The 11,079-nt window shown below is 43.6% G+C and overlaps 1 protein-coding gene across 8 annotated transcripts in view; it reads left to right on the top strand.

Annotated features, from left to right (window-relative positions):
• The first annotated feature begins 789 nt into the window (after positions 1–789).
• nf1a (neurofibromin 1a) overlaps positions 790–11,079 on the top strand; it is a 301,749-nt gene continuing 291,459 nt past the window's right edge. For 6 of the 8 annotated variants that reach the window (XM_085964806.1, XM_085964804.1, XM_085964802.1 and 3 more), the window contains exon 1: positions 791–1,205. In XM_085964806.1, coding sequence (XP_085820932.1) covers positions 1,146–1,205 — 60 coding nt within the window. In that variant the 5' untranslated portion in view covers positions 791–1,145. Of the gene's footprint in view, positions 1,206–11,079 lie in introns of all 8 variants that reach the window. The other 2 variants (XM_085964799.1, XM_085964798.1) reach the window with 1 other exon arrangement.

Here is an 11,079-nt window from a genome sequence, read left to right as displayed (position 1 = left end):
ACCAAAAGAGAAACAAATTCAAATGCTGCAAACTAAAATAAAAACAGTATTTGTAAATGTGTAAAGATTAACGTTTGAGAGTGTGGACTCTTTGTCAGAACTGGAATCTGGGAGTTAAGCGGGCCCTTTTATAGAACAAAAAAGAACAAGGTTTCGGGAACTGTTTTATTCATTCAGTCCTATAAAGGAGTTGTCTCCTGGCTTCCAGTTATGACAAAGGGTCTATATCCGAAATGTTAATCTATCTTTTTTTCTTTTTACAGATGCTGAGAGACAGACACTGAACATTTTCTATTTTAGTTTCAATTTCCTTGATCATATCATTTTTTAATGCAAAATTAAATAGAAGCCAGGAAAAATATAGAATTAAAATCCATCATTCCACAGTGGTGTTCGTGTTGCCAATCTGGATGACTTTCAATGTAAATAGGTAGTTTGGGGTGAAATCTTTAATTTGGGGGGCGAGGAAACAGGGGGGTTGCTATCATATTAAAATTACACAGGCTACAAACAGAACGCAATTGCTGCAAATTGACAGCTTATTTCTTTTGTTATTGCATGCCAGCATTTCCCTCTCACTCTCTCTCGCCCCATTGAAAAAAAAGCTTCCGAGAACTTGTGCGCGTGCGCGTGGAATATCGCTGGTTTTTTGTGAGGGGAGGGAAAAGGGGGCGGTGTCTGGGCGGGCCATGACGTAACCGCCCGTGCTTTTCTTAATGAACGGCGGGCGCGGAGGAAAGGGGGGAGGGCGAGTGGAAGGAAGTGCGCATGCGTCACTTACATGGGAGCCAGCGGAGAGCCAGAGAGAGAAAAAAAAATCCCGACTTCCGGCTGGTGTCATGGCCGCCGTGCCCTGGTGAATGTGGAGACGCTGAAAGAGTGTGTGTGGGGGGGTGGTGGTGTGGAAAGAAAAAAGCGGCGGAGAAAAAGAGAGAGAAGGGGGGAAAAAAACCCCACACCCCTCCTCCTCCTCATCATCAACAACAACAAAAAAAAACCAACCCAGCACACAACCGGGAGGGATTTAACAACAACTACAAAAATACCACCCCCCCTCCACAACAGCAAATCAACGGTTTCACCTTTTTCTGAGGAGAGAGGGGGGGAGGGGGAGGAGGTGGCGGGGGAGGGGGGGACAGCCGAGCATGGCGGCTCATAAGCCGGTGGAATGGGTTCAAGCCGTCATAACGCGTTTCGACGAGCAGGTAAAAAAAAACAATAAGTGGTGTGGTGGGGGTTAACGGTTTCTGTGTTTCTTGCTTTTTCTTTTAGCAGTGAGCGCGGTTGACTGTTTGTTCCCCCCCTCCCCTCTCTCTCTCTTGAGGTAAATTGGTGTCACCGTTTGTGTTTCTGCTTTCTGGGGGGGTTGGGTGGCTTTCTGTGGAGCCAGTCAGTCGAGGCCTGGCCCTCTATCCTCTTTCTCTGTGTGTGTGTGTGTGTGTGTGAAGGGTTGGGTCCCGTCCCAAGCCCAGGGACCCTGGTAACCTAGACAGCAGGAGCCGGGGCCTGTAGTAAAATCCGCTCCCCTCCCCATGGATCTTAATCTCTCTTGTTTTATGTAAAAGAAAATTCCCCCCACCCCACACACCCACAAACTGTACGGTTCCCTTCCAGTCCTCCCCTTCTATTTCTCAGCATTTGGGCGACACTCCCTGTGTGTTTATCAAACCGTCCACTGGATTTTAAACTTGTGTGTTTTGCTTTTAATTTGCACTTTTCTACCCCGACCAGTACAGTTATTAATGTAACTTTTTTGCTTTTTAGCAGAGGTGATGTAGGGCATTTATTCATTTTGGAAGCGATGCATCAGATGTTTGCAATCCTTGTTTCATCATGCAGTTAAGACGATGTTGATTTCCCACCCCCTTTCGCGTTTGGCTGATTTCGTTGACAATTGAAGATTTTGGGGAAACGCTTGCATAAACACATTGAAGTTATTCAACATTTTAAAGTGGAGTTAGGCATTCCTAACTAGAAAGCTATTGACTAGGGGCATCTGAATATGTTGTCAAACCTAAGGGGGTAGAGTTTCTGCTTCGGGTGCAATCGGCGACCCGGGCGCAAAATGGGACCAAAATTGCGCTAGTTTTGAGAAGTGTTTCTTTTCTCAAGTTTCTGCTCAAATTAATTTGCATGTCGCCAAACTCGTACTGTAGTCAGTTTCTTAGTAAATTAAGTTACGAGACTCCCAAAACAAGCGCTCTACTTGGAGCTCCGGCATGGCAAGAGAGCCCCAGGTGGGCAGAGGAAACGCTTCAAGGACACCCTCAAAGCCTCCTTGGAAAAAGTGTAACATCCCCACCAACACCTGGGAATCCCTGGCCCAAGACCGCACAAAGTGAGGCGCCGAACACCTCTAGTCTCTTCGCCGGGAGCAAGCGCAAGGAGCGCACGTCATCCCAAGCACCCACCCACCCGCCCCTTCAACCACCGTCTGCCCACCTGTGACCGAGACTGTAGGTCCCGCATTGGACTCATCAGTCACTTGCAAACTCATTTTTAATGTGGAAGCAAGTCATCCTCGGTTCCGAGGGACTGCCTAAGAGAGAAGAGAAAATTAAAACAAAATTTATATTCAGAAACTTAGTGTTCCTATTGGTGTCCTTGCACCAAAAAAGCTTAACTTTTAGAGCCTCCTTGAAGGCCTACAAATGGGCATAATTAGCGGAAACTCGCAATGCTGATTTAATCCAATCTCGGGGAGTGGCCAGTTTTGTGACGGGGCCAGATTCTAGCATGATTTTTAACTTAATGCAAAAGAGCGTGGTAATTTGTGCTTAAAATTCCGCAATCTTTTGGTGCGGGTTTTACCAATTTCGGGCAAATTGTGCCGAAAAAACCAGCCCAACCTAGCGGAAGCTCCAGGCCAAGGCTTTTTGTTATCAGAAAAATGGACATACTGTGTTGGGGGCAGACATAAATGGAGCAATTTGCTGTTTTTTTTTCCCCTATAATTTTTAACAATACGCGCGAACTGCGGATTGAATATTTTACAGATCAAAGTTTAAGAAAAATTAGGTTTTGAGTTTGCATGTTACGTGACCTAGCAGCAGCTTCTACGATTTAAAATATGATGCATATTAGAGGAAATAGCATTACATTGTTCCGGTGTATTTTTGGTGGGATGAGGAACCGGCTGATTGTCTTAAGGCCAGTATATTATTATAAATGGAGGTCAGTTCTACAGCAGTACAGTACCTTCTGTTTTGATTCATTTATTAAAAATAAAAAAAATTAGGCAGAAAGTTGTGAAATGGAAATCAAAGTTTTTTTTTCTTGCAAATATTCTGTCTGAAGGCATTGACTCATTTGTTAGGGTACAAGCACCTTGTCCAACTGGCCATTCTTCATGGGTGAGGTTTGACTTTAAACGTGGCCAGGTTATTTGACCCGTGAGGCATTGCAGCTAAGCCCAATCCTGTCTTCGCTCCGTGCAGACTTCTAGCAGAGGTTTGTTGGATAGTGGTCAGGAGCGGGAAGCCTGGCTGATTTCCACTCATCTCCCTAGCCCCCCACCCCCTGAAGGCTAGGGTGCCAAGGTCAATTGTACTTTTAACCAGCTGTGCTCATCTTATTTGGCACAGACCAGAGCTTGAATTGAAGACCCCCTTGGTCTGTATAGCTCAGCAACTCACTGAACCATTCCCAAGGCTGACCGTATTCTCATTCTGTCATTTGAAATCTCTTGAGCAGGTCAGTCTCAGGAAACTATGCTTAAAAATGCTGATAAAAGATTTTCTTTTTAAACAGTATTTGCTCCATGCATGATTCAAGAACATTTATCAGTAAATACAGACATGTACAACTTGAATATGTTTTTTTTTCTGGTAAAGTTTTTGTTTTGAAATTCTACTTTTATAAAACCTTAATTAAAAAAAACAACTCACTCTGCAAAACAAATCTCTTTACATTTGTAAAATTCAATATTTAATGTAACTTGTCTAGCAAGAGTCTGTACATCAGATGGCGCGAATTGGTGGAAATGGTTGATATTTCAAAAAGTTGCGGCATATTTAATTTTAGACTTGGATTTTCATTGCAGGAAATTGTACAGTCATAATAAATGGAACCATTCTATCGTGAGAGGTGATGATTTGTTTGCTGTTGTAAGCATATGGAATAGAGGATCTGCATAAGCGAGGCAGACCAGAAAAAGTCGCAAGTGGGTTATGGTTGCTCACTAGTAATATTTATTATGTCTAATGTTGGGTCATTACATAGCTGTTGTGTAAAATTTGATGGACTTTTTTTGAGTAATCGAATATTATTGTAGTCTGGAGAATAATTTATAAACCTGTTGGTAATTATGAAAAAGAAACTGGGGAAGTAAGTTATAGAATCATGAGTTGGAGAAAAGACTTTGCTCTGTGACAGTACCAATTACAAGCCTGTATGTTGCAGTCGTTTTTGATGTAAACCATCAACACTGTCATTTTTGAAGAACTGGTTTATTTAATTTTTTCTCTGCCACCCTTCTTGATATACAGGACTGGTGGCACTGCTGGAGCTTGCCCGATTGGTCATTTTTCATGTATCGTAGCCGTCTTGGCTCAGTGGTGGTATTATTGCCCCTTGAGTCAGAAGGTCGTGGGTTCAAGCCCCACTCCAGAAAGGTGAGCACACAATCTAGGCTGACAGTCCAAGGCAGTACTGAGGGAGGGATGCACTGTTGGGAGTGGCTGTCTTTCGGATGAGACGTTAAAATGAGGCCTTGTCTTTCCCCCTCGGCTGGATGTGAAGGATCCCATAGCACTATTATGAAGAAGAACAGGGGAGTTCTGCCGGTGTCCTGGCCAACGCAGCCCTCCACCAACATCACTAAAACAAATTAATTGGTCATTTATCGTATTGCTGTTTGTGGGATTTTTCTGGTGTGGAAATTGGTTGCAATTTTTTTCGACATAATAGCGACTACACTTCAAAAAGTACTGAATTGGGTGTGAAATGTTTTGGGATGTCCTGAAGTCGTGAAAGATGCTTTATAAATGCAAGTTCTTTCCTTTTTGAGTGTCATCAGGCCTGTTTGCTGTGGAAGGGCATCATAACTGGCAATATCCTGCTGACAAATGATTGCAGCTGTCATGAGTGGAAACCTGTCTGATTCGTTCCTTCCCCAGATTGGGATTGTGGAGGCCAGTTTTCTTTCTTTTCCTTGTTTTCTTTCACCCCTTCCTCCCAACTGTGATCGGCGATTGAATCTGGTACCTTTGTGGCAATTGTATCAACCGTTAGTGTTTCAGAAATTCATTCATTTTACCAAGATATGCGCTGTGATTTTCATTTTGCTACCGTACTAGTAATAACATTTCAATTTCTTTTATGAAGAATCTACCTGGAGTTGCATTAGCTGATGTGCTGTTTTGACACCAGAAGTTTTGTAAAAATGATGGGATTTATGATGTAATTTTTAAAACAACTCGACATTTTATGTCTTTAAAAATAATGGAGATTTATTTTACAGCTTCAATCAGTTGTGTATTGAAGGTTCCCCGACTGCATTATGTACAACATGAAAATATTTATTCCTAATAGAAAGATGAAGTCCTGCAGTTACAGGACTGTGATGGCCCCAAGGTTGACCAGCTGGCCAATATTAGCTGTTTTGGCTCTTGTGCGCATGGCCAATTGGGCGTGGTATTGGACAGCACCTGGTGCTAATAGAGCAGTACCGTAGCAAGGAATCATTAAGTTTGTGTAACACATTAACAGCATGCTGCCTGCGTTTAAAATCTTATCCTTAAAATGTACACAGTTAAAATAATTTTTGTAGTGGAGGTTTGCAGTGGATATTGGACCATACATGATGTAAATGCTTTGCTGAATTTAGTGGCTCAAATGAGTTGCATTTCTTTGCAGTTACTGAAAAATCACGGGGTTGCCGATCGCGAACCTTTTTGGTAATATGTTACGAGTAATGACAATTCACTTCTCCAGTGGGTCTGTTGATATTTGCACTGCTCAGTTTGAAACTGAACCATAAATACCAGGAAGGTATCTGGTTTGTATTGAGTCAGCAGATTTGAGAGGGGAATAAGGGTGCAATACCTGGGCCTCAGTACTTCTGGACTAATGAAGGTGGGGGCGAGGGGGGTGGTGTGGCGAGGAAGAGAGCTAAGGGGGAAGTAACAGGGTTCCCATTTCTGATTGCTATCTACTGACGCTTGCTGGAAATACACGTGTGTGAACTTCAGATTAGGGCAGGATCTGGCTCGGCTATGATCCCACTGTTTGGATTCATACATGAAGAATGGCCACATGGGATGAGGTGCTGGAAAACAGTGGGCAACCATGAAACTGTACCTTAGTATAAGTCTGCCTCAATGAGGGATGGGATGGTAACTTTTTTTTCCTAATTCTCACAAAATGCAGCAAGTTTGGATACTACCTACTCGGACAATTTCAAAAGCTGATGGATAGCAAGTAGAGTGCACAAAGCAAATGAAGTACCAATCAGCAAAAGATAAAATAATAACTATGGGCCACATTCTCCTGTTCATTTTTACAAAAAAAAGTAGATACTGTACATCTTAATGTGAGTGCAAGATCAGTAGAAAAGGAAAGATTAGCATTTCTATCGCACTTTTCGTGACCTCTGGACGTCCCAAAGCACTTTACAGCCAGTGAAGTACTTTTGAAGTGTAGTCACTGTTGTAATGTAGGAAACGCGGCAGCCAATTTGTGCACAGCAAACTCCCAAAACAGCAGTGTGATAATGACCAGAGAATCTGTTTGTGATGTTGATTGAGGGTTAAATATTGGACAGGACACCGGGGATAACTCTCCTGCTCTTCGGGATCTTTTATGTCCACCTGAGAGGGCAGACGGGGCCTCGGTTTAATGTCTCATCCAAAAGAAGGCACCTCTGACAGTGCAGCGCTCCCTCTGCACTGCATTGGAGTGTGAGCCTAGATTTTTGTGCTCAAGTCTCTGTAGTGGGATTTGAACCCACAAACATTTTTATGGTGCTCTTATTTGATTCGCTTTTTGGAAGTCGTATAAAACCACCCACCTGTATTCTCCTTGAGATGCCGGGCAGAAACAGAGCTGGCAAATCCAGCGGGACTTCCCAAAACTAAAGTGGGTTAATTCTGAAGTAGTTGAGATAGAAAACAGAAATGCCACGCTCCATTTTATTCAAATCACCCTTGGTACTAATGCAGAACTTAATTGTTTTCCCCACCATTTCCTTCATTTTATTGCAAGAAAAGGTATTTCCTCCTAGTTGTATTACTGATGCCATACTGCAGTAGATAGAATAAATGTTATGTATAGAAGTTACTGCAAGTGTTCAGCGCCTATTACTGTACGGCAAATAATTTCTTGCTGTAATTGTGTTCACAACTGCAGTCTTAACTGTACAGTCATCTTTTTTCCCCCTCTGGTTCCATGTGTCAGGAGAGACTTAATTGTGGTTAACAAACTCCAATTCTCTCTCTAGCCCCCTCCCCACCCCCCCACCAAGCGTGAAAATTCTAATTTGCAACTGGTTCAAATCTTAATGTTAGATTTTACAGTTGCGCACAACTGCAGGCATGTATTATAACTGAAAATGCAGGTGGCTGATGCAGTGTGTTGGAGGCTCCTCCTGTGATTTTCCCCACATTGAGTTCTTGATCTCCGTTATGCTATCGTAGGGAGAAATTGACTGAAAGCCAGCTGGTTCTCTGTTTGGAGGGAGGGACAGCGAGAAAATTGGAAGAGCAAGTCATCTTCTGGTTCCCTAGAAAGTGGCTTAAGCAGAGGCCTGGGAGTATGTTGGACTTTAGCCACTCATCTGATTTTTGGAAGAATGTATGGTGCAGGCAGACAGTTGGGAAGGTGAGCGAGAAATTCGGAGAAGCTCAACTACATACTTGCAATATTTTTCAGGAATGCGAAAGACTGTGTTGCTGTCCTAGGCGACAAAAAGATAAATGAACGAGGAGGACAGGATGGGGTTCAGCTGTTCGGCTCCCCATGGTGCTGACGCCCGCTGTCGAGGCTTACACATGAATCATGGTCTCTTTAACTAGGTATTGGAGGGGGTATAGCATCCATGGAACTGTAACCCAGCAAGGAGGGGAATGGGGAAAAAAATCGGCCGTGAGAAGGAGGTGTGGGGGCGGGGGGGGAAATATTAGAATGTTTTGGCTGTGCTTAGCAGTTTTTGGAAATTCATGCCTTTTTGTGAAGAAGCCTGGCAATAAGTAGTAATTATATTTGGTGAAAGCTTTAATTAGCCAAAATGAATAGAATTTGATTCTAAATATTAAGATTTTGTCTACATATTCCTGTACTTGATATCTGCTAATTAGATCAGGGATGTCCAAACTGCAGTCGGTGGGCCCTAATTGGTCTGCGAGACCCTCGCAGTCCTTGGAAACTTGTATCTATTTGGGCTTGTGTTTCTTGATGGTTGGTCTTGTTTGAAATTGATGGGCCTGGACATTGGTAATAGTTATTAATATTGTAGACTCATTGGTGGATAATTCTTAAATACTTAGATTTGTATAAATTTCAAGTTGCAAATACCATGAGGAGAGATTGAGTAGACTAGGCCTATATTCTCTGGAGTTTAGAAGAACGAGAGGTGATCTCGTTGAAACATACAAAAGTCTTGCAGGGCTTGACAGGGTAGATGCAGGGAGGATGGGGAGTCTAGAACACGGGGTCACAGTCTCAGGATAAGGGGTCGGCCATTTAGGACTGAGATGAGGAGAAATTTCTTCACTCGGAGGGTGGTGAATCTTTGGAATTCTCTACCCCAGAGGGCTGTGGAGGCTCAGTCGTTGAGTATATTCAAGACAGAGATCGATAGATTTTTGAATATTAAGGGAATCGAGGGATATGGGGATAGTGCAGGAAAGTGGAGCTGAGGTAGAAGATCTTACTGAATGGTGGAGCAGACTCGAGGGGCCCAATGGTTGACTCCTGCTCCATATCTTTCCCTGTGGCCCGTGCTGACAAAAAGCTAGGACATTTGATTTTTTTTCTCTTGTTGCTTTATTTTCCTCTCTCCTCTCCTGAAGGGATTAACTTTTTGCTGGGATATAATTTTATGGAGGGCCAGGCACTCTAATATCTCACCCAAGTGGCCACAAATAGGTCAACATGCTATTGTACCCAGAGGGCATCCCTGCTGAGCTTGGGCTTGCTCTTAGCCAGTGTCCACATTCTGTGCAATTTCCAACAGGCGATGTCGGGTTCCTTTGTGGGAGCGGAAAGGTTGTCTTTCCCACATCCCAGTGGCGCTGTGGTCAATTGCACTGCCTCTGTTGCAGGAATTGAACCTGGGATCTTATTGTCCGACTGTCTCAATTAACTTGCAGGGCAATTAGGGGGGTCCTCTTTCTTCTGCCCTCCTGCGCTGACTCCTGCTGGGTTGCAATTCCATACCCAAGTGACCATTCTAAACGTGGCAGTGGCTTTGTAAGTTGGTGCGATCAGCTGAACCAAATTGGATATCCACCTATGCAAGTGGCATTGGCCATGGACCATCCCCAAATTAATTTTGTCAAGGAGGCGAATAATGACTCATTCTTCCATGCAAAGGCAGTTGAGTCTTAATGGATAGCAATTGAATGTTGCAATATCCATTATTCAGCCTAGTATCTGTGTATGTTTGTAAGCCATGCTATGTATGAACAAGTTGCATACCACATATCATCAGTTCAACTTTGACGTGTGTGAGGGAGGGGAGAAGGGGCACACCTGCAAGAGCAATGACTGTGGTCTCCTCTGTCGTCTTGCTTTGCCTTGTTCTTGAAGCACTTTTGATGCAGTTTTTTTTTTAATAAGGGAAAAAATGGAAACTTGATCCTAAGAACTGAATCTTGAACTGCTTTTGTTGATCTGTGAAAATCGTTCATTTTGGAAGCTCCGATTCAATTTAGATTTTAGAACATGCAGCCTGTGATACTGTTGATGAGATTCTGAAAGCACTGCAAAATGCCTGACCTGAATTATTTGGGTGACTGTATTTGCTATGGTACAGGGTGAGTCCCTTAAGGATCTATCCTTGGCCCCCTCCCATTTCTCCTCCACATGCTGCCCCTTGGTGACATTTTCCGAAAACACGTCTTGTTCCATATGTATGCTGACGGCACCCAGCTCTACCTCCCCGCTACCCCTCTCGACCCCTCCACTGTCTCTGATTTGTAACACTGCTTGTCTGACAGCATAAATTTCCTCCAACTAAATATCGGGAAGACCGAAGCCATTGTTTTTGGTCCCTGCCACAAACTCCGTTCCCTAGCCACCGACTCCATCCCTCTCCCTGGCAACTGTCTGAGGCTGAACCAGACTGTTCGCAACCTTGATGTCATATTTGACCCTGAAATGAGCTTCTGACCACACATCCGCTCCGTCACCAAGACTACCTACTTCCACCTCCATAACATCGTCTGACTCCGCCCCTGACTCAACTCAAACTGTACTGCCCACATCCTGACTCTCACCAAGTCCCGTTCACCCATCACCTCGTGCCCGCTGACCTGCATTGGCTCCTGGTCCAGCAGTGCCTCAATTAAAAAAATTCTCATGGTTGTTTTCAAATCCCTCCAGAGCCTCGCCTCTCCATAGCTCTGTAATCTCCTCCAGCCCCACAACCCTCAGATCTCTGCCCCCTCCAATTCCGGCTTCTTGCGCAGCCTCGATTTTAATCGCTCAACCATCGGTGGCTGTGCCTTCAGCTGCCTGGGCCCTAAGCTCTTGTATTCCCTCACTAAACCTTTCCGCCTCTACCTCTTTTTCTCCTCCTTTTTAAGACGCTGCTTAAAATCTGCCTCTTTGACCAAGCTTTTGATCACCTGTCCTAATTTCCTTATAACGTTCCTGTGAAGAGCCTTGGGATGTTTTACTATGTTAAATCTGCTGTATAAATGCAAGTTGTTGTTGAGCAAATGTAGCATACACACAATTTAGAGAAGTGAAAATTTGTTTGAAATTCTGATTAATAAGTGTTACTGTTGCATTGGCTAACTAGATGTAGATTGTGTATGTTTGGATCAGAATTGTATAAACCCGAAATAAAACTAGCAGTCTGGCAGATTTTTATGTTGCAGTCCATTTAATTGTCATTTAGCAGTTCAGTTTCTTTTA

Source organism: Somniosus microcephalus, chromosome 22, assembly GCF_052327205.1.
Source record: "Somniosus microcephalus isolate GS21.2 chromosome 22, FLI_Smic_1.0, whole genome shotgun sequence".
NCBI lineage: Eukaryota > Metazoa > Chordata > Chondrichthyes > Squaliformes > Somniosidae > Somniosus > Somniosus microcephalus.
The sequence above is the reverse complement of the archived record's forward strand: the minus strand, read 5'-3'. Positions and strand labels throughout refer to the sequence as shown.